General features: G+C 39.6%; 1 protein-coding gene across 1 annotated transcript in view; it reads left to right on the top strand.

The window, feature by feature from the left end:
• Positions 1-3,202: 3,202 nt before the first annotated feature.
• The window catches only part of LOC122932279 (amine oxidase [flavin-containing] B-like), a 102,510-nt gene continuing 82,327 nt past the window's right edge, over positions 3,203-23,385 (top strand). Inside the window, exons 1-4 of the mRNA XM_044286608.1 lie at positions 3,203-3,331; positions 12,182-12,276; positions 15,334-15,471; positions 19,008-19,112. Of these exons, the coding sequence (XP_044142543.1) occupies positions 3,286-3,331; positions 12,182-12,276; positions 15,334-15,471; positions 19,008-19,112 (384 nt within the window). The 5' untranslated portion in view covers positions 3,203-3,285. The remainder of the gene's footprint in view (positions 3,332-12,181; positions 12,277-15,333; positions 15,472-19,007; positions 19,113-23,385) is intronic.

The raw sequence follows: 23,385 nt of genomic DNA, 5'->3' as shown, positions 1-23,385 counted from the left end.
AGGTATAATAGGGAAGCAGCTAGGCCAGGATGCCAGGATCAGGTCACCTCCTACAGCTTCCCTAATCCTCACCCTATTTCCTCACCGTAGGAGCGGACCTGGATGGTAGGACGGCTCATACCCAGGATACCTTTGGCTCTGAGTCGACCTAATAATCCTTCACATACGAGCAGGGGAGAGACGACCTGTTCTTCCCAGACACGGATGAACAGGAGTCTCAAATGGCCTAGCAGCAGGGAAAGGAAGCCAAGTGGAATGACAGATAAACACCCCACCAAGGTAAACTGGAACCCATACAAACGTACTGCAATCCAAACACCAAGTGGATGCAGTACGTACTGACACACAGGAACCAGCATTCCAGCAACAGCACCCAGACTTTGCTTCTGGTTCACCCCTCCGGGAAACCATGGAACCCCCATCCGGAGGCACAACTTGCATACATGCTGGACATAAAACGCCATTTACCAGACATGTAACAACAACATAACAAGACACCAAACATCCACACAGGTAAGGTAGGGGAACATGGAGGATAGAATGGGAAGACATCGCTGGAGACATCACTGTCCCACTAGGTGGCACTCACTTTGGAAGATGGAACAACCAGACAAGGAGCATAACTCCAGCAGAAGCACCTAGTGACCACACCCAGCAAGGTAGTTAACCCTTACTGCACCAGACAGGGGAAGGCTACAACTTAAAGAGGAAATGCACACACCAGCTACAATGTTGCCCCCGGCAACAGCATGCATGGCAACCATGTCACGGCGCACACAGCCAAAGCCGAGACACTGACACCACATGCCATAACAGCAAAACGTTGCCACCGGCAGCAGCAAGCATGGCACCAGTGACACAGCAAAGGCTGTGACACCTGCAACCAGTGACCCTGCTGCCTCTATACCGCCATGACCAACTTCACCCGCACCTACTATGTCCTTCTCCCATACCATGTAGATTGTAAACCCTCACGGGTAGGGCCCTCTCTCCTTCTGTACCAGTTTGTAACTTGTCTTGTTTATGATTAGTGCAATTGTCTGTATTATGTACAGTACAGACCAAAAGTTTGGACACACCTTCTCATTCAAAGAGTTTTCTTTATTTTCATGACTATGAAAGGCATCAAAACTATGAATTAACACATGTGGAATTATATACATAACAAACAAGTGTGAAACAACTGAAAATATGTCATATTCTAGGTTCTTCATAGTAGCCACCTTTTGCTTTGATTACTGCTTTCCACACTCTTGGCATTCTCTTGATGAGCTTCAAGAGGTAGCCACCTGAAATGGTTTTCACTTCACAGGTGTGCCCTGTCAGGTTTAATAAGTGGGATTTCTTGCCTTATAAATGGGGTTGGGACCATCAGTGGCGTTGAGGAGAAGTCAGGTGGATACACAGCTGATAGTCCTACTGAATAGACTGTTAGAATTTGTATTATGGCAAGAAAAAAGCAGCTAAGTAAAGAAAAACGAGTGGCAATCATTACTTTAAGAAATTAAGGTCAGTCAGTCAGCCGAAAAATTGGGAAATCTTTGAAAGTAAGGGCTATTTGACCATGAAGGAGAGTGATGGGGTGCTGCGCCAGATGACCTGGCCTCCACAGTCACCAGACCTGAGCCCAATCGAGATGGTTTAGGGTGAGCTGGACCGCAGAGTGAAGGCAAAAGGGCCGACAAGTGCTAAGCATCTCTGGAAACTCCTTCAAGACTGTTGGAAGACCATTTCAGGGGACTACCTCTTGAAGCTCATCAAGAGAATGCCAAGAGTGTGGAAAGCAGTAATCAAAGCAAAAGGTGGCAACTTTGAAGAACCTAGAATATGACATATTCTCAGTTGTTTCACATTTGTTTGTTATGTATATAATTCCATATGTGTTAATTCATAGTTTTGATGCATTCATAGTCATGAAAATAAAGAAAACTCTTTGACTGAGAAAGTGTGTCCAAACTTTTGGTCTGTACTGTATGTGCACCCCTTATCATATGTACAGCGCTATGGAATGAATGGCGCTTTAATAATAAATAATAATAATAATAATACTTGTTTTCCAATTTACAGGTGAAACTCAAAAAATTTGAATATTGTGTAAAGTTCATATATTTCAGTAATGAATCTTAAAAGGTGAAACTAACATATGTCATAGACTCATTACATGCAAAGCGAGATATTTCAAGCCTTTATTTGTTATAATTTGGATTATTATGGCTTACAGCTTATGAAACCCCAAAGTCACAATTTTGAGGTACCCTTTGCTCAGGGGGTATGGATTAATTAGCCAACTAGAGTGTGACACTTTGAGCCTAGAATATTGAACCTTTTCACAAAAATCTAATTTTAGGCTGCATTAATGCAATTCCTTTTAATTTGTATTACTGAATTTTTTTTTTATTTTTTTTTTTCGAGTTTCACCTGTATAACAGCTGCCTTGCATCTTGGCAATTTCTCAAGAGTTACTATTTGGATTGTATGAAAGCAAATAATAAAAGCAATACATTTCAACAACACTTTATAATTCAGAGGGAACTTGTACAGACAGAAGCTGAGGGTCTTTGCTCACAAGTGCTTGCAATCTATGAAGAAATACTCAAAAGGTAGAAGTGCTTATTATGTACAATAGTCCAGCCATCTGTTATTAAAACGGAATAAAAACAGGGTAGCAAGCAAACACGGAAATGGAAAGTGTTGCCTATTATGTAATTGTTGACATAAAGGGTAAATACAGACTGCAGTATTTTACAGAGCCGCCAGAGGTGCATAGATTTTGAACAAAGCATTTCATCATTAGACAGTCAAGCTAAATTCTATATATAAATTTCACCTAAAGAATTCGCTGTAATTGATATGAATATCAATAAGGATTGTTTAAAGCCAAATAATTCCTTCTAGTCTTTAATTGCACAAGTGGTTGAAGATTAAGTAACATAAGCAATGTGGGAAAACTGAAGTGAACGTTAATAATTAACCTCGAATTCACAATAGGGCTGTTATTAGGATCTTACATAATAAGATGATTTTAAGCAAACTAAGCATTTACAGTATGTAGGATTTCAAATGCTGCACCAGAGCAGATAACATTCTCTGTGTATTGTTTATATGGGAAAGCATCCAAGTTTGAGCCTCCTCCTGACACCCACTCCCTAACCAACCAATCCTGGTGCACTCTGCTCCTAGGCTGCATGTAAGTAACGGGCTGTAGAGGATCACGGACACTCTCTGCTGACAGCCTCAGCCTGAAGGAATCACCCGTGTATTGTAAGCAAGGAGAAAAGCACAGCCATGAGGGACACATACGACGTGATAGTCATTGGCGGAGGCATTTCAGGTCTGTCATGTTCTGGGTTTTCTGTTTAACAATTGAGTTGCTAATGATCAGTTAATGAATAGAAGTAAATGTATATTTTTTTTTTTCTGCACTTATATAGCGCTGCTATATTCCATAACGATTTGCAGTATTCTGCAGGAAAAATGTACTGCTTCCACAAATACACAAAGATTTAAAATGAGCCAAAAGGTGAAATGTTCACCCTCAGGATGAAATTTGGAGGAGGTGGGTGTGTCTGCTTGGGGCGGCTGTTGTGAAAATGTTCTAGTTCTGATATAGCTGACTTTGTTAGTTATTTCTCTACTGTGTAAACGGACAAGCCTACACGTAGCAGATGTGGTAGAGCCTGATATGTGATTTGTTTATTTGAGCAACATTGTTTGGGGCTACAGATGGGGAAAGCTACTATTCGGTACTATTTTATATATAGTATAACATAGGGGAAAGCTACTATTCAGTACTATTTTATATATAGTATAACATAGGGGAAAGCTACTATTCAGTACTATTTTATATATAGTATAACATAGGGGAAAGCTACTATTCAGTACTATTTTATATATAGTATAACATAGGGGAAAGCTACTATTCAGTACTATTTTATATATATAGTATAACATAGGAGAAAGCTACTATTCAGTACTATTTTATATATATAGTATAACATAGGGGAAAGCTACTATTCAGTACTATTTTATATAATAAGTATAACATAGGGGAAAGCTACTATTCAGTACTATTTTATATATAGTATAACATAGAGGAAAGATACTACTCAGTACTATTTTATATATAGTATAACAAAGGGGAAAGATACCACTCAGTACTATTTTATATATAGTATAACATAGGGGATAGCTACTATTCAGTACTATTTTATATATAGTATAACATAGAGGAAAGATACTACTCAGTACTATTTTATATATAGTATAACATAGGGGAAATATACTACTCAGTACTATTTTATATATAGTATAACATAGGAGAAAGCTACTATTCAGTACTATTTTATATATAGTATAACATGGGGGAAAGCTACTATTCAGTACTATTTTATATATAGTATAACATGGGGGAAAGCTACTATTCAGTACTATTTTATATATAGTATAACATAGGGGAAAGCTACTATTCAGTACTATTTTATATATAGTATAACATAGAGGAAAGATACTATTCAGTACTATTTTATATATAGTATAACATAGAGGAAAGATACTACTCAGTACTATTTTATATATAGTATAACAGGGGAAATATACTACTCAGTACTATTTTATATATAGTATAACATAGAGGAAATATACTACTCAGTACTATTTTATATATAGTATAACATAGGAGAAAGCTACTATTCAGTACTATTTTATATATAGTATAACATAGGGGAAAGCTACTACTCAGTACTATTTTATATATAGCATAACATAGTAATAGAGATGAGCGAATCACTCAAATCTTGATTTGGGTTTGATTCAGCCAAATTGGTCTGGTCTAAATCAATTCTACCTGAAAAATTGTTTATGACAATCTGAGGTATTTTAGGACTCATATTTTTTCTCTCTTATCTTTCACTTTTTTATATTTCTTTTTCTGTTCTTCCCTCCTTTCTCAAAAATTAGCAAATTACTAAAAATTAGTCAAATCTGATTAGATTACAATCAATTTGCTCATCTCTACATATTCTTGAATGGATTTTTTGCAACTGTCGTGTTTCAGTCGCAGCATGTCACATGTCGCAGTGCAACACCGTAGCCTATCATTATAAAAATTGTTGAGACAAAATGTTGCATGACACACGTGGTCCTGTAGCCCTAGCATTTAAGGGGCCAGAGCGCTGTGGAGGTCACTGTTAAGGGGGCAGGAGCCACTATTAAAGGGGCAACTGCTGTGGAGGTCACTGTTAAGGCAGCAGTATACTTTGAGGAGGTCACTGTCAAGGGAGTGGTGTGTGTGAAACTCACTGTTAAAGGGACGGGTTGCTGTGAAGGTCAAAGTTAAGGGGATGGGCTGCTGTGGAGGTGCCATTTTAAAAGGGCGGGGCACTGTGGGGGGTCAGTGTTAAGAGGTGGGGGATTGTGGCATTTACTGTTAAAGGGGTGGGGTGCTGTAGAGGTCACTATCATGGAGGATACTGTCAATATCTTTTAACGACACACACAAGTATTAAATTAAATAGATGAAATATACCCATGCAAAGCCGGGTCCTTCTGCTAGTAGAGAATAAAAAATATGAAAGGTTCAATTTAAATACACTTTTATGTTCACCTTTTTATGTATGAAATTATGTAAAAAAAGTGACGTATTGCAGACTAAAACTGTCTAGTAGAGGTGATTTTTCAGTTTGCTCTTGTATGAATGGTAGTCAGCTCAATGGCATCAGAGGATTTCAATAAAAACTAATACCTCCAGTATAAGGACTTATTCACACAGTCAGTGATTTCCATCAGTGATTTTTTTTTTGTCAAAACCAGGTGCTGCTCTAAACACATAACAGTTGCAGATCTTTCCCTTAGGCCTTTTTACAAGCTGCCGTTCCGTTCATTGGGGACCACAATTTGCAGTCCCCAATGCACGGGCCCCATCCGTGCGGTAGCCACGACAGATCCAGACCCATTCAACTTGAATGTGTCCGTGATCCGTCAGCACTGTAAAAATGGAACATGTTCTATTTTTTTTTTGCGGTGCGAAGGCATGGATAGAAACACCATGGAAGCACTACATAGTGCTTTCGTGGGGTTCCGTGCCTCCGTTCCCCTCCGCAGCTTCGGATTGTAGACCCATTCAAGTGAATGGGTCCGCATCCATGATGAGGGCCGCAATATGGGCCACGGCCAGCAACGGCCATATGCATGAGGCCTTATACCTTGAAATGTGAAGGCATAAAGATGTATAAAGATCCTACTATTGACTGCTATGGTGACAACTCAGTTTCTCCTCCTGCCTTTCTCTTCTTGTGTAGTGACTGTATCACAAGACATGGAGAATTCCACAATACTTTCCTATTTCAGTCCTAAATTGTGTGACTTAGCTTTCATGGTGCCTGCCATAAGGCTACGTCTAAACAATAGATGTGTTGCACTACAGCAAGTCGCAGAGCTGTGATTTGGTGGTTAAACACAGCCAAGTTGCAGGTGAGTCGTGTGACAGGCACAACTTCTATTAAAGCGTATGGAGCAAGTGTATGTCTACATAGTGATTTTTCCATGACCAAAGATCTCAGTGTAGCGGGGATGTCATAATTATATATGGGGTCGCAGCACAACTCCCACCTTCTGCAAAAAATCCAAGACCACTACGACAGAATATCTGTGACATGATTGACTATCACACCAAAAAACAAAACGGAGTAGGACAAATATTACTGAATACGAGAACTAAATTATATGTGCAACTAGCCTTTACAAGTTCAACTGTTCTTGGCAGCGTTTCACTGTAGCATGACTCTATATGCTTAAAAGGTCAGAGGAAATTTTTTATACATGTGTTTGTTTTTGGTTTTACGTTGAACAACGATATAAAACAGAACTTGTAAGATTTGGACTAAAGAGCAGTCACGGTTGATGACCAATGGAAATATAGTATAAAAAATAGCCTGGTAAACTTTAAAAAGGTATTCAAGTCAGTGCCTGTGGGTGATTCTTGCCTGTTATGTATTTTCCTAAGTGCAACCTCGATCGTTACGCTACTGGCCATGTTATAAAAAGAACAATCTAGAGGCAGAGTGCTGCAGAACTAAGGTGCATCTGCGATTAGCTAGTGTGCAGTGAAGAGGATTTATGGTCAGAGCTGTGTCTGCTGAGAGAGGAAGAGACTCTGAGATCTGATGGAAAAGTGAAAGACCGCTCCCTTGGCCGTGGACTTGCTCTGAAATGCTGCTGACAGGGCTACTTGAGTAAGTGTTTTTTTCCCCAGTGAGGAGACCACTATGAGTAATGAAAGTGGTTGTAAACAACCTCTGGATAGAGAATGCAACATGGTAGGCCTAACCTGATATTCTGTACTGTGTGATGCACTGTGGCCTAGATAAAGAGACTGTTCTGGTGCTATGGGCAACTGCCTGGTAGAAGTGCAGTGAGCTCCCGAGGAGCAGGTGCAGAGGATGGAAGTGGTAGTGGCTGGGATGAGATGTTGTGTCATGGTAAACACCCTCAGGCCATTGCTCCCTGAGGATTGGTGCAGTGGAAATGCAGTTTGAAGAATCAGACCAGAAGTGAACGTATAACATCTCTTTTTACTTAGTACAAAATATTATAACTTGTGGAACATCCAGTAGCAGCAAATTCAAAGTGCAGTTTCTGGCACCAGTTGAAGAGGTATGATGGCCAATTGGATGACTTTATATTGGCCTTGTGGGTATCGGTGTTCACTGTAAGGTTCAGACTTGAGCTCTATCTGGCCTAGTGGTGGTATAAATGATAAGTGTCTGAGCCGTAGTCCCTCACCTTGCAGCAGTGTCAGTTAAGCAGTATTTTGTTCACCACTCTGCTGCCTTGTCTCTCAGGTGCTTTCTTGAAGCTGAATTTTGCTGGTCTCTATGGAGTGTCTCTGTACAGTATTAGAATGTATGGGCTCCAATGAGCACAAAGTAGCGCGTGACTTATTAGAATAACTTCGGTGATTGATTTTTAAAGTTGAAAACCACTTTAAAACTTAAAAACCGAACTCGGCTTCAGTTCCCAGATACTAGTCGGAACTGAAGCCGAGTTCGGTTTCAATTTTTAAAGTGGTTTTCCACTTTAAAAATCAATTACTGAAGTTATTCAACAAAGTCACGTGCGTCACCATTGCAGGCTGCAGCAGTCACATGACCTCCAAGAGATTCGGGACCTGCGGAGGTGGCCCTGGAGTGATGGACCTGGAACACAGTGGGGGGGACCAGGTAAGTATGATCACCACTGCGGTTCAGAGACAACTCTATGAAATCTGTTAAAAACCCTTTAATGGTAGTTGTAGCTGGCCAGCTAAGACCTGTCCTAGGTTGCTAATATATATGGAATCCCCAGAAGAAGCCTTAACAGGCGAAACAGCATTGGACAGGGTTTGACCGAGGGGACGACACGCAGCATCTGGTAATACACTTTTATTCTCTTTTGTCAGTTTACTTTTGACTGCCAGCTTGTGGATAGTGATGGACGAACATCTGCCAGGACGGTTCGCGAACGTGATCAAACGTTCGCGAACCACAAGTTCGCGCCGGGTCCCATTTATTTTAATTTAGAGGTTGTTTGGACGGCACTCCGTAAATAAGTTCTGGTGCTCAGCGGTAGCGTCAATCAGCGTATAATATATAAAACCGCGGCACTCGAGTTAAGTAAATAGCTGTTTATTTATCTATCCATCCAGAAAAATAGGCTAAGGCCACCGTTTCGGTCTCATCCCGAGACCTTGTTCACGGCCTAAAGTAAGACAGTAATTGTAGTACATATATTATATATAGGGTTGTACACAATCCTGGATTTGTAGAGATTTACATCAGAGTATAATAATATAAAGATCCATAAAGCGTGTAGTAATATAACAAAATAATAGTATGTAGAGATAAAGATAATGAAATAAGGATGCAAAGTACACAGATATGTAATAATACTTGATTATCATATACCAGAGGAGACCATTAGAAATAGGGGTCAGTTGCAGAGTGACACAAAGGTCAGGAGATTCCTAGTATACAGTTGAAACCTGTAAAAAGAATTTATATCTCTATATTAATATAGGTTAGTCTTAAGGGGACACTATATCTATGTGTATATGCATAGATATATGGATATTCACATGCTAGTTGTGGGCCATTATAGTATATAAATGTTATGCTATTAAAGCTTTTCATTTTCTTCCAACTGTCATGACACTCACATGATGCAGTTTGGCAATTTTCTTGGCTGAGATACCGCTATCGATGAGCTGGATGATGCTGTTTTTCTTTTCTTGGAAATTTTTCTTCATGGCTGCTCCTTGATTTGAACCAATGACCTTTTGCTTGGGATTCAACCTAATAACACACTGAGCTATTAGGGAATGTGAGAACAGGTTGTAATTTGTCGTATACAAGAGAAAAAGATGGTTCCACCACCAGGAGCAAAACAGTAACAATACATGACAAGAATCCGCATAACTAATCATATGGTAAATAGTTGCAAGTCCAATTTATGTATGAGATAGCCAAAATGATTGTCTATAAAATGATGGTAGTCTCACATTTGAAGATGTAATGGATGGTGAGATATGGAGCCTGAAAGTCTAAAGTTCAAAACATTATTACCCTTTTGCTCGTCAACCTTTGCTTATCCTAATTGCTTTAACCACCTTGTGCACCTGGATACTCCATGCCAGCAGTAATCCACTGACACCAGCCTGCTGCAGCAGGGATAAGAGATAATTCAATAGTGACTGTGGCATCTGAGTAGTTACATAGAAGGAGGGGGCTTCCTCTGTCTTCCAATTGGCACCTCTATGATGAAATTGTGTTCTGGCAATTGGTTGCTATGGCAAACAAGAGCCTGCTGAAAGCCCCCAGGCCTGCCATGTTAGCTATTATATTACAGCCTGCCTTAGGCAAGGTGTAATAGAATGCTAACAAAATTGCTATTAACTGCAATACAGAAGTATCTTTTAGTATAGTGAAAGCAAATGGATGATCACATGTTCAAGTCTCCTAAGGGGGCTATAAAAAAATAAATAAATGAGCTTCTAAAAAGATTTTTAAAAGCTTTTCCCCCATTTTCTCATATAAAAAATAATAAGAAGAAAAATAGTATCTCCACATCTATATTTATGCCACCTATTAGTTGACTCACTTTGTGCATCCTCCTCGGGCACACTCCAGCTAAAGACCATTTTAAGTTAAAGGGAGTCTGTCATCAGCATTTCACGTTTGTAACCCTTCCCATAGCTTTCTAGCATGCATACAGTTAAAAAAAATGTAAGAGATCCCGCGCCTGCGCGCTCAGTCCGTCGGCCAGCGCATGCGCACTGCAATGCCCATTCCTTGTACGGCATCACAGTAATTAATGCGCATGCGCTGGCTAACGGACTGAGTGCGCAGGCGCGGGATCTCGGCGAAACAACAAGTTAGTAGATAGGCGGTCAGAGGGAAAGGATGGGCAGGCGGAGGGAAGGAAGGGGTGGGGGGAAGCGAAGAAAAGGCTGAGCTAGCAGGGCACCTACGAGGGTAACGCCACCCCTGGGCACTTGCGAGCCCTCATTTGCATATGTTACAAAGATGTTTTATAAGTCCAGGATTGATGCTAAAGGTAACGTTTTTATTAACTATAAGCATGCTAGAAAGCTATGGGAAAGGTTACAAGCGTGAAATGCTGATGACAGACTCCCTTTAAAGTGTGTTGGAATAGGATGCGTAAAATTCTTGCTCAAAGTGAGCAAACTAAAACTTGGTATACACTTAGACAACCCAGTCTTGGACCTTATTCAGGCATCAGTTAATCACGGACATCACAGGTACCCATTCAATTTAATGTGTGCATTCGCACATCCAAGATTTACCATGGTCCGGAGGACCGGGGGTTACACCATGGAAGCATGTCCGCTTTTACGGATCCATCATGCCCATTACAGTCCATGAGTTCATAAAAAAAAAAAAAACACTGATACAACATAGATGGGATAATTTTTCATGGAATGTTGCTAGGAGATGCTATTAAAATTATTTTCAGCTGAGCGGTGTCCATGGAATACAGATGACACACAAAGTGCAAAATACACATGGACCAAACATGGATCCTTCACAGACATCTTCACGGATGCACCACTCACCATCTTGTCACTGATGTCATCACAGACACGGATGTGTGAATGAGGCCTTAGGCTGCTTCCCTTCTGGTTTTGGTTCAAAAGACTGAATAAAAAAAGCTCTGTGCGACACCACCCTTAGGGTCATGCAGACGACCATTCCCCGGCTGTTCCCGTATTGTGGCCCGCAGACAGCCGGTCCGCAATATACAGACCTCCACCGTTTGTGCACAGCATCTGTTTTTTTTTTTTTTTTGTGGCTCCATGTTTTGCGGACCACAAAATACATATGGTCATGTGCATGAGCGCTTATTCTTAAGTTTCTAGTAGGAATAATAGAGAAACTGCACCACATAGGAATAGATATGTCTGAATTGTTATTGCATGGGCAATACAAGTAGTTACTAGAGCATGTTTTTTTGCCTTTGAAATAAACTAAGACTTAGGGCTCATGCACACAACTGTGCCGTGTTTTGCAGTCTGAAAATTGCATATCCACAAAACACGGATGCTGCCAGTGTTCATTCTGCAATTTGCGAGTTGCCTATAATAGAAATGTCTATTCTTGTCCGCAAAACCCAGAGTACTGTCCGCATCTTTTGCGGCTCCTTTGAAGTGAATTGGTCCGAGCCGCAAAAAATGTAGCTCGGGTGCGGAACCAAACGTTCATGTGCATGAGACCTTATAGAGGCAGCATGGTGGCTTGCAGGGCTGGGGTCCTTGGTTCAAATCCAACCAAGAACAACATCTGCATGGACTTTGTATGTTCTCCCCATATTTGCTGGGGTTTTCTCCAGGTTCTCTGGTTTCCTCTCACACTCTAAAGACATACTGATAGTGAACTCAGATTGTGAGCACAATTTTTGACAGCCCGATGCTAATGTCTGTAAATCCCTGCCGAATATAGTAACGCTATATAAGTGTATATAATAAATAAATAAAAATAAATAACGTTTTCCCTACCATATAGCCATATATATGCCTATCTACAGTATTACACAAGTTCTCTTAAATAATGAGGGTTATAGAAAAACATACGATTCTTATTAACTCTTGTGTATGTTTAAAGTTCGCAATTATATATTTTTTTTATTTCAGGCCTTTCAGCTGCTAAACTGCTAGCAGAAGCAGGACTTCACGTCATTGTGTTGGAGGCCCAGAACAGAGTTGGTGGACGAACACATACTATACGAGTGAGTTTTTATATATATATATATATATATATATATACACACACACAGTACAGACCAAAAGTTTGGACACACCTTTTCATTCAAAGAGTTGTCTTTTTTTTCATGACTATGAAAATTGTAGATTCACACTGAAGGCATCAAAACTATAAATTAACACATGTGGAATTATATATGTAACAAAAAAGTGTGAAACAACTGAAAATATGTCATATTCTAGGTCCTTCAAAGTAGCCACCTTTTACTTTGATTACTGCTTTGCGCACTCTTGGCATTCTCTTGATGAGCTTCAAGAGGTAGTCACCTGAAATGGTCTTCCAACAGTCTTGAAGGAGTTCCCAGAGATGCTTAGCACTTGTTGGCCCTTTTGCCTTCACTCTGCGGTCCAGCTCACCTCAAACCATCTCGATTGGGTTCAGGTCCGGTGACTGTGGAGGCCAGGTCATCTGGCGCAGCACCCCATCACTCTCCTTCATGGTCAAATAGCCCTTACACAGCCTGGAGGTGTGCTTGGGGTTATTGTCCTGTTGAAAAATGAATTATGGTCCAACTAAACGCAAACCGGATGGAATAGCATGCCGATGCAAGATGCTGTGGTAGCCATGCTGGTTCAGTATGCCTTCAATTTTGAATAAATCCTCACCAGCAAAGCACCCCCACACCATCACACCTCCTCCTCCATGCTTCACGGTGGGAACCAGGCATGTAGAGTCCATCCGTTCACCTTTTCTGCGTCGCACGAAGACACGGTGGTTGGAACACAAGATCTCAAAACCAAAGCACAGATTTCCACTGGTCTAATGTCCATTCCTTGTGTTCTTTAGCCCAAACAAGTCTCTTCTGCTTGTTGCCTGTCCTTAGCAGTGGTTTCCTAGCAGATATTCTACCATGAAGGCCTGATTCACACAGTCTCCTCTTAACAGTTGTTCTAGAGATGTGTCTGCTGCTAGAACTCTGTGTGGCATTGACCTGGTCTCTAATCTGAGCTGCTGTTAACCTGCGATTTCTGAGGCTGGTGACTCGGATTAACTTATCTTCCGCAGCAGAGGTGACTCTTGGTCTTCCTTTCCTGGGGTGGTCCGCATGTGAGCCAGTTTCTTTGTAGCGCTTGATGGTTTTTGTGACTGCACTTGGGGACACTTTCAAAGTTTTCCCAATTTTTCAGACTGACTGACCTTCATTTCTTAAAGTAATGATGGCCACTCTTTTTTCTTTACTTAGAATTTTTATTATGGCAAGAAAAAAGCAGCTAACAGTCTATTCAGTAGGACTATCAGCTGCGTATCCACCTGACTTCTCCACAACGCAACTGATGGTCCCAACCCCATTTATAAGGCAAGAAATCCCACTTATTAAACCTGACAGGGCACACCTGTGAAGTGAAAACCATTTCAGATGACTACCTCTTGAAGCTCATCAAGAGAATGCCAAGAGTGTGCAAAGCAGTAATCAAAGCAAAAGGTGGCTACTTTGAAGAACCTAGAATATGACATATTTTCAGTTGTTTAAAACTTTTTTGTTATGTATATAATTCCACATGTGTTAATTCATAGTTTTGATGCCTTCAGTGTGAATCTACAATTTTCATAGTCATGAAAATTAAGAAAACTCTTTGAATAAGATGGTGTGTCCAAACTTTTGGTCTGTACTGTGTATATATATATATATATATATATATATATATATATATATTTATTTATAGTGGTACCCATGCAGTTAATGTGAATTCACGCGTCACATGTTTATTGCAGAATTTGGTTGTAAAATCAGCAAATCGACAACATAGTACAGTTCAATATTAGTGACAGTGTTGAAAATCTTTTTTGGGATTGCCATAGATTTTCACCACAAATTTCATTTATTGCAATGCGCAGAGTGAAATCCATGGCTACAAACCAAGATCGACAAGAAAATCCACATGTAACACAGGCAAATTTGAATGCTAATTTTGGAGCAGATTTTTTGTTTGGAGTCGCACAATACTTTTTACGCTGTGTGTACACATGCCCCAATTGTATAGGTTGTGCTAATATATATATGTATTATTATTATTTAAAAAAAAATCTTGACTTTTATGTAATAAACCTTTTTATTTTTTTTTACATTTTGATAAATTTGGCAATGTCAACTTAAATTTTTTTATAATGCTTTAGAATACGTATGTCTAGGCTATACGATATGCCATATTTTAAATATCATTGTTATTTTAATTATCACCTGTGATATCCCATACATACAAACAAATCAACTTGTAAGAGTTCCCATTTTTTAACATTACATATCATTAGTTGGTTTTCAAGTCATTTAGGGCTCATGCACATAAACATATTTTCTTTCCATGTCCGGATTTTTTTGGGGTACTGTATGTGGAAACATTAATTTCAATGGGTCTGCAAAAAAAAAAAAAAACTGAAGTTACTCTGTGTGCATTCCATTTCTGTATTTCCGTTCAAAAGAATAGAACATGTCCTATTATTGTCCACAATACAGATAAGGATAGGACTATTCTATTAGGGGCCAGCTGTTCCGTTTTGCAAAATACTGAATGTACACAGTCTTCATCCGTATTTTTTGCAGATCTGTGTTTTGCGGACTTCTCCGAAAACAGTCCAATACTGATAAGAGAAATCAAACACTGTGTCTCAATAAAACAATTCTTTATTGGTCACTTCTTAAAAATATCCATAGAGTGCAAATTCACATGCTATGTTTTCAGACAAACGCATGTCATCCTTTATCAAGTATATAGTTAAACCGCTTCGTTGACCATTGCTATGATGAAAGAGAACACGTGTTAATCTAAAACGAGCAGCATGTGAATTCAGATTTTATGAATTTTTTAAAGAAGTGACTAATAAAGAATCATTTTATCGAGACGCAGTGCTGGATTTCTCTTATCAGAGTATTTCTCTACAATAAAGGGGCAGAGTTGTTGCTGAAATTTCTGTCACTATTTTATTGAACTAAATGCGGCCTGCAGAAATCTATATTCTTGCCGCTGAACGAATACCATTCAGATGGATGAAACTTTTTATACTCTTCTTTTCTCTTTGTTAAAAGAACAAGGAAGTTCAATATGTGGACGTTGGAGGTGCTTATGTGGGACCAACGCAAAATCGTCTACTACGGATGGCAAAAGAACTTGGTATAGAGACTTATAAAGTATATTTAAAAGGGCATCTTCTCCACCACAGAGAGGTATGCCAAGCATTCTTTGTAAATGTGAATTTCTCCTGCTCGACTAATATGGTGGCTATAGTGCAAAATTTGTGTAATTGAACCCATATATTGTAACCATATACATAACATAGGGGTATTATCAAAGGAGGGCCTAATTGTAGTGTGCTCTTTTTCATATTCAACTCAATGGATGTGATAGTGGTTAAGAATTCAAATAGTGCTGAGGAATGACAACCAATGATATCCATACAGCTTCATACATTTTGAATATAATATTTTTTATGTCCATTCCATTATTACAGCAAGCACGGCAGCCTGATCTGGACAAGATATTAAGTGGCTCAACTAAATATTTAATACTTGCCAGAAAACAACTGTTAGTATTTAGTCACAAATAGAAGTTTAAAGTGTTGCTTGTACAGATGATTAAAACTTGTTGTGACTCCTGTCCTACATACAGGATGTTTATATAGGAAATAACAAATGTATCTAACACATTCCAAGCCTTAGGTTTACAAATGTGGTGTTCATACACATGCAAGGCTGTCCATGCACTGATGATATAAAGTTTTTTCTTTCACTGTTGCATTTGACTCAATTTGAGCTAAATATAATTTTTTAAATTGGTCTTTCTAAAAAAAAAATTAACCACTGTCTCTGTGCAGCCTTGAGTTTCTCTAGTAGCAGGATCTGAATTTTCACTGTGTTCCATCAGGCTGCTCATCTGAGGGCTCCCTACCTCTGATCTCTGTAATATACATTCACTAAAGCTTAATTCTGATCTTACTGATAAGAATGTGGCTTAAATAAGTGTTTTAGTAATTTAGAGATAAGGTTCATAGAATGACTAGCACAAAGTGAAAGTAAAAAGTATGATTCACACAGCCAGAAAAACTGTTAACCCTTTGTAACAGAATGGCTCAATAGTTTTACAAAGACCAATTGCAAAACAATTATTTTAGCCCAAAATATGTAAAATGCAATAATAAAAATGTGCATATCTTTCAAATAATGTGTTCTAGCCTTAAAGAGGTTGTTCCATCACAACAAAAGTATGATAGTTGGGGTTCTGACCACTGGGGCATCCACTAATCATAAAAACAGAGGCCAGAGTCATGCATGTGTGCTGTTGTCTATTGAGCTCTATTGGACTGCCAGAGATAGTGAAGAGGTTGAATGGAGTGGGGGAAACGCATGCATGTTTGCCTCTTCATTAATGCACAGAGAATTCTCTCATGACAGATGTCACAATGGAACAACCTATTTAAAGAGGACTGCCATCTCTCATAACATGTCTGTTTTAGTAAATACCGTATTTTTAGCTTTATAATAAGACCACCCCAGATTTTAGAGGAGGAAAATAAGAAAAAAATATTTTTCATCAGACTTTATATCAGATCCTCAGATCAGACCCCCATAAATATCAGGACATCATATCAGACCCCCATATCAGCCCTCCATGTCAGAACCCCATCAGCCCTCTATGTCAGACCTCAGATCAGCCCTTAAGGTAATACCCCCATCAGACCTCAGATCAGCCCTTAAGGTAATACCTCCATCAGACCTCAGATCAGCTCTTAAGGTAATACCCCCATCAGACCTCATATCAGCCTTTAAGGTAATACCCCATCACACCTCTGATCAGTCCTTAAGGTAATACCCCTATCAGACCTCAGATCAGCCCTTAAGTAAAATAGATCCATCAGACCTCAGATCAACCCTTAAGGTAATACCCCCCATCAGACCTCAGATCAACCCTTAAGGTAATACCCCCATCAGACCTAAGATCAGCCGTTAAGGTAATACCCCCATCAGACCTCAGATCAGAATAAAAGAAAAAACTCTTACCTCTCCTGCACCGCGCATCCTCTTCATCTCCGGTCACTCTCCTCTTCTCCGGCCGGCGCTGCACTGTCACCTGACAGCATGCAGCGTCAGGTCATAGTGTGCACACTACGTCCTGACGCTGTACGAGGTCAGGAAAGTGCAGCTCTGGCCCCAGCAGAGAAGACCAGTATCAGAAGTGCTTGCACCCGGCTCCTGGCACCTAATGCATACTAGTGAGCGCTTCCATAATAGAAGCGCTTACTAGTATTCGCTTTATAAGATCCAATGCAATTTTCCCCTCACTTATAAAGCGAAAAATATAGTACCTGCATTTTCTTTGAAATACCAATTATAGGTAATTTATTTTAAAAAATCTCTGTGTTGTGGCGTTTATCTAGTATTCTTAAATATGTGCAATTAAATTGACAACTGGGTGATGGGGATGTGTCACTGTACAAGCTTTAATTGTCCAATTAGCACTTAGACAAACTGTGCATGCATAGACCATATCAATAAGGGGAATTGTAATGCCCTGTTATCAATTTTTTTAAATAAATTTCTAGGAGAACATGGTAGAACATTGGGGAGATTTAGCATAACTGGTGTAAAGGAAAACTGGCTTAGTTGCCCATAGCAACCAATCAGATTCCACCTTTCAGTTTTCATAGCTCCTGATAAAAGATGCTTCAGAATTAACATTTTATGGGCAATGCAAGTATGTGCTAAAACAATCAAATCAGGGGAGCCAATTGATCATCTTTAAAGAAGAACTCCTACAAACAAATGTATTCTCTGACCTGCTAGAAAGGCACATGATGTAATCTGTAGTAAAGGTAATCTTCTTACCAGAGTCCTCATTTGTGAGCTATCCCCTCCCTTCTACTTTTTAGCTGTGTCATGTGACCAGCAATCAGACTTTCCAAATAATACAGCATCTTATGTGTGGACAGGAAGCCAGTTTCTCTGTGTATTCCTATAGGGCCCTCAATGTCAATCTTATAGGAATAAATAGAGAAGTAACTGACTTCCTGTTCTGTATCAGTTGGAGATCAGAGAGCTGGTCACATGACAGCTGAGTATCAGAGGGGAGGTTATAACTCACAAATACAGTCTCTGATAAGAAGATTACATTTACTACAGTTTACATCATGTACTTTTTTGCCGGTCAGAGAATATTTTTTTTTTGTGGGAGTACTTCTTTAAGAGTTGACCAGTTTTATATACAGAATCAACATAATGAATCTATGGAGAAGGGTATCAATATAAATCCCAACTTACAGCCACAGTTACTAAGAAGTGCAAATAGGGATGAACATTCTTCACATTGAGTATATTAGCAAAACCAAAAATGATTACTACAATAAAATTACAAAAACCTGCATGTCCTACAAAATATTTCTAGATGGCCTCTGTTTTCCTACAGTAGCTGTCAGTGATAACATTGTCTATACACACAAGAATGGTGGTCTGCAGTAGTTATCCTGTGTAGCCTGTGATTCTGGTCTAAGAAGTTGCATTATGGTGCCTTGAAGGGTAAGAACCAAAGAAAGAAAAGAAGGGTGACATGAAAAAATTATGCATGATAGCCAGAGTTTGGCTTCAATGCATATGTATATGAAATCACAGAACTGTTTTTTTTTTTTTTTTGTTGTTTTGTTTTACTTCGGATAAACCTCTATGCAGATTATTTAATTAATATACATATTAATAATGAAACTTATTTTTAGGGTAAGTCATCCAAATTTCTTGGAGCTTTTCCATTACCCTATAATCCTCTGGTTTTCTTGGATTACAACAACTTCGTGAGAACTATGGATCAGTGGGGAAGTGAGGTAAGATATTTTTCTAGGTCTGTATTAAGGTTTATTGTTGAAAGATTGATAGTGCAAGCTATACCTCATGAAGAGATATAGCTGTTTTTAAAAGCTTTCGGTCTCAGGGGGAGATTTATCAAACTGGTGTAAAGTAGAACTGGCTTAGTTGCCCATAGAACCAATCAGACTCTCATTACTAGACAACAGGGTGTAAAGATTTTCATTAGCAACACTCTGAGCATTGCTAAAGAGAGTCCCTCTTCAGAGTTCAACTGAGTGCTGAAGATTGAAGAAGTCTATGTGGAACATACAGGCTGCCTATTTTCAGCACCTAGGGCTCAACTCAGATGTCCGTAGTGCATTGCGGATCCGCAATACACCTGGCTGACACCCCGAGAGAAATGCCTATACTTGTCCACAATTGTGGGCAAGAATGGGACTTGTTATATTTTTTTCCAGAGCCACGGACTGGAAGTTTGGGGGTGCGCTCCGGAAAAGCGGATATGGAGAGCACATAGTGTGATCTCCGCATCCATTCGTCCCCATAGAGAATGAATGGGTCCGCACCCATTCCGCAATTTGTGGAACGGATGCGGACCCATTATATGGACATGTGAATGGAGCCTAAAAGACTGAAAGACAGAAATGTCTTTGAAGTATGTGTTTTAATGTCGCTTTTTCAACAATGACATTTGTATAATAAAAGTTATTTGAAACATTAGGTCTGGTGCAGTAATGTGTCTGCTAATATGGATATAACAATGCAGTGTTTGTGGTGAAATGTCTTTCAACTATGCATTTAATATCACTAGTTTAACCCCTTAAGGACTCAGCCCTATTTCACCTTAAGGACTTGGCCATTTTTTGCAAATCTGACCAGTGTCAATTTAAGTGCTCATAACTTTAAAACGCTTTGACTTACCCAGGCCGTTCTGAGATTGTTTTTTCGTCACATATTGTACTTCATAACACTGCTAAAATTGGGTCAAAAAAGTGATTTTTTTTTGCATAAAAAAATAAAAATTTTACCAAAAATTTCGAAAAATTAGCAAATTTCAAAGTTTCAGTTTCTATACTTCTGTAATACATAGTAATACCCCCAAAAATTGTGATGATTTTACATTCCCCATATGACTACTTCATGTTTGTAGCATTTTGGGAATGATATTTTATTTTTTGGGGATGTTACAAGGCTTAGAAGTTTAGAAGCAAATTTTGAAATTTTTCTGAAATCTTCAAAATCCCACTTTTTATAGACCAGTTCAGGTTTGAAGTCATATTGTGGGGCTTAGATAATAGCAACCTCCCAAAAATGACCCCATTCTAGAAACTACACCCCTCAAGGTATTCAAAACTGTTTTTTCAAACTTTATTAACCCTTTAGGTGTTCCACAAGAGTTAATGGCAGATGGAGAAACAATTTCAAAATTTCTATTTTTTGGAAAATTTTCCAATATAATCAATTTTTTCCAGGAGTAAAACAAGGGTTAACTGCCAAACAAAACTCAAAATGGGTTGCCCTGATTCTGTAGTTTGCAGAAACACCCCATATGTGGTCGTAAACTACTGTTTGGCCGAACGGGAGCACATAGAAGGAGGGGAACACCATATGGGTTTTGGAAGGCAGATTTTGCAGGACTGGTTTTGTTTATACCATGTCCCATTTCAAGCCCCCTGTTGCACCCCTAGAATAGAAATTTCAAAAAAGTGACTCCATCTAAGAAAGTACACCCCTCAAGGTATTCAAAACTGGGTTTAGAAACTTTGTTAACCCTTTAGGTGTTCCACAAGAGTTAATGGCAGATGGAGAAACAATTTTGAAATGTCTATTTTTTGGAAAATTTTCCAATATAATCAATTTTTTCCAGGAGTAAAACAAGGGTTAACTGCCAAACAAAACTCAAAATGGGTTCCCCTGATTCTGTTGTTTGCAGAAACACCCCATATGTGGTTGTAAACTACTGTTTGGCCGAACAGGAGCACATAGAAGGAGGGGAACACCATATGGGTTTTGGAAGGCAGATTTTGCAGGACTGGTTTTGTTTATACCATGTCCCATTTCAAGCCCCCTGTTGCACCCCTAGAATAGAAATTTCAAAAAAGTGACTCCATCTAAGAATGTACACCCCTCAAGGTATTCAAAACTGGGTTTAGAAACTTTGTTAACCCTTTAGGTGTTCCACAAGAGTTAATGGCAGATGGAGAAACAATTTTGAAATGTCTATTTTTTGGAAAATTTTCCAATATAATCAATTTTTTCCAGGAGTAAAACAAGGGTTAACTGCCAAACAAAACTCAAAATGGGTTGCCCTGATTCTGTAGTTTGCAGAAACACCCCATATGTGGTTGTAAACTACTGTTTGGCCGAACAGGAGCACATAGAAGGAGGGGAACACCATATGGGTTTTGGAAGGCAGATTTTGCAGGACTGGTTTTGTTTATACCATGTCCCATTTGAAGCCCCCTGTTGCACCCCTAGAATAGAAATTTCAAAAAAGTGACTCCATCTAAGAAAGTACACCCCTCAAGGTATTCAAAACTGGGTTTAGAAACTTTGTTAACCCTTTAGGTGTTCCACAAGAGTTAATGGCAGATGGAGAAACAATTTTGAAATTTCTATTTTTTGGAAAATTTTCCAATTTAACCCTTACTTTATTACTGGAAAAAATGGGTTAACAGCCAAACAAAACTCAAAATGAGTTGCCCTGATTCTGTAGTTTGCAGAAACACCCCATATGTGGTCGTAAACTACGGTTTGGCCGAACGGCAGGACATAGAAGAAGGGGAACGGTTTTTGGAAGGCAGATTTTGCTGGACTGGTTTACTTACACCATGTACCCTTTCAAGCCCCCTGATGCACCCCTAGAGTAGAAACTCCATAAAAGTGACCCCATCTAGGAAACTACGGGATAAGGGGGTTGTTGTTTTGGGACTATTTTAGGGGTAAATATGATTTTTGGTTGCTCTATATTACTCTTTTTTGAGGCAATGTAACAAAAAAAATCTAAAATTGTTTCTACATTCGCTATTTAGTTTGTGGAACACCTAAAGGGTTAACATAGTTTGTAAAGTAACTTTTGAATACCTTGAGGGGTGTAGTTTCTTAGATGGGGTCACTTTTTTGGAGTTTCTAGTCTAGGCTACATCAGGGGGGGCTTCTAATGGGACATGGTGTCAAAAAAAAAACTGTCCATCAAAATCTGCCTTCCAGAAACCGTATGGAGTTCCCTTCGTTCTATGCCCTGCCGTGCGGCTATATAGCCATTTACGACCACATATGGGGTGTTTCTGCAAACTACAGAATCGGGGCAATAAATATTGAGTTTTGTTTGGCTGTTAACCCTTGCTTTATTACCGGCAAAAAGGATTCAAATGGAAATTTTGCCCAAAAATTGTTGTTTTGGCACCGTTTTTTTTTAATATTTTTAACACCGTTCATCCGAGGCGTTTGGTCAAAAGTTATTTTTATAGCGACGACTTTTACGCACGCGACGATGCCCAATATGTATGGCTCTCAGACTTTGGAGACACTAAGCAGGCATCCTAAAACTGCGGCCCACCAGATGTTGTAAAACTGCAATTCCCACCATGCCCTGCTGATGGCTGTAGGTTTTTCTGGGCATGCTGGGAGTTATAGTTTTACAACATCTGGAGGGCCGCAGTTTGAGGATGCCTGCACTAAAACTAATATTTTTTGGGGGAAAAAATTTTTTTTTCGTGTCTCCAAAGGCTGAGAGCCATAGTTTTTTATGTTCTCTAGTGGACTGTTGGGGATTATAAAAATTTAGTACTCCATGGAAGTGTGATACTCCCTGAAGCAATCGATAACGCAGAGGCCCGGATGATCGGGGCACGTGTCGCACTGAGTGGTGGTGTCCTTCCGTATCCCCCTCCTGCGACACACTCTGCACTTTTTTTGGGTTCGTCCCTTCTTTCCAGTATGGGGGACCACACCTGGAAAGTGTTGGCCAGGGACGATCCGGGCGCCTCCAGTTCCCGAGGTACTCCGGCCTGCTCTTTCCCGGTCCGAAAAGATCAGGTCCTTGAGGACTGCCTCATAGAACTGGAGGAATGTCCCTGTGCTGCCAGCGCTTCGGGATAGTACAAAAGAGTTGTACATGGCAACCTGCACCAAGTAGACCGCAACTTTTTTCGTACCATGCCCGGGTTTTGCGCATGGCGTTATATGGCGTGAGGACTTGATCAGAGAGATCAACTCCTCCCATATACCGATTGTAGTCGACGATACAATCGGGCTTGAGGACCGTTGCCGTGGTACCTCGCACAGAGA

Source organism: Bufo gargarizans, chromosome 3 (assembly GCF_014858855.1).
Source record: "Bufo gargarizans isolate SCDJY-AF-19 chromosome 3, ASM1485885v1, whole genome shotgun sequence".
Taxonomy (NCBI): Eukaryota; Metazoa; Chordata; class Amphibia; order Anura; family Bufonidae; genus Bufo; species Bufo gargarizans.
The sequence above is the reverse complement of the archived record's forward strand: the minus strand, read 5'-3'. Positions and strand labels throughout refer to the sequence as shown.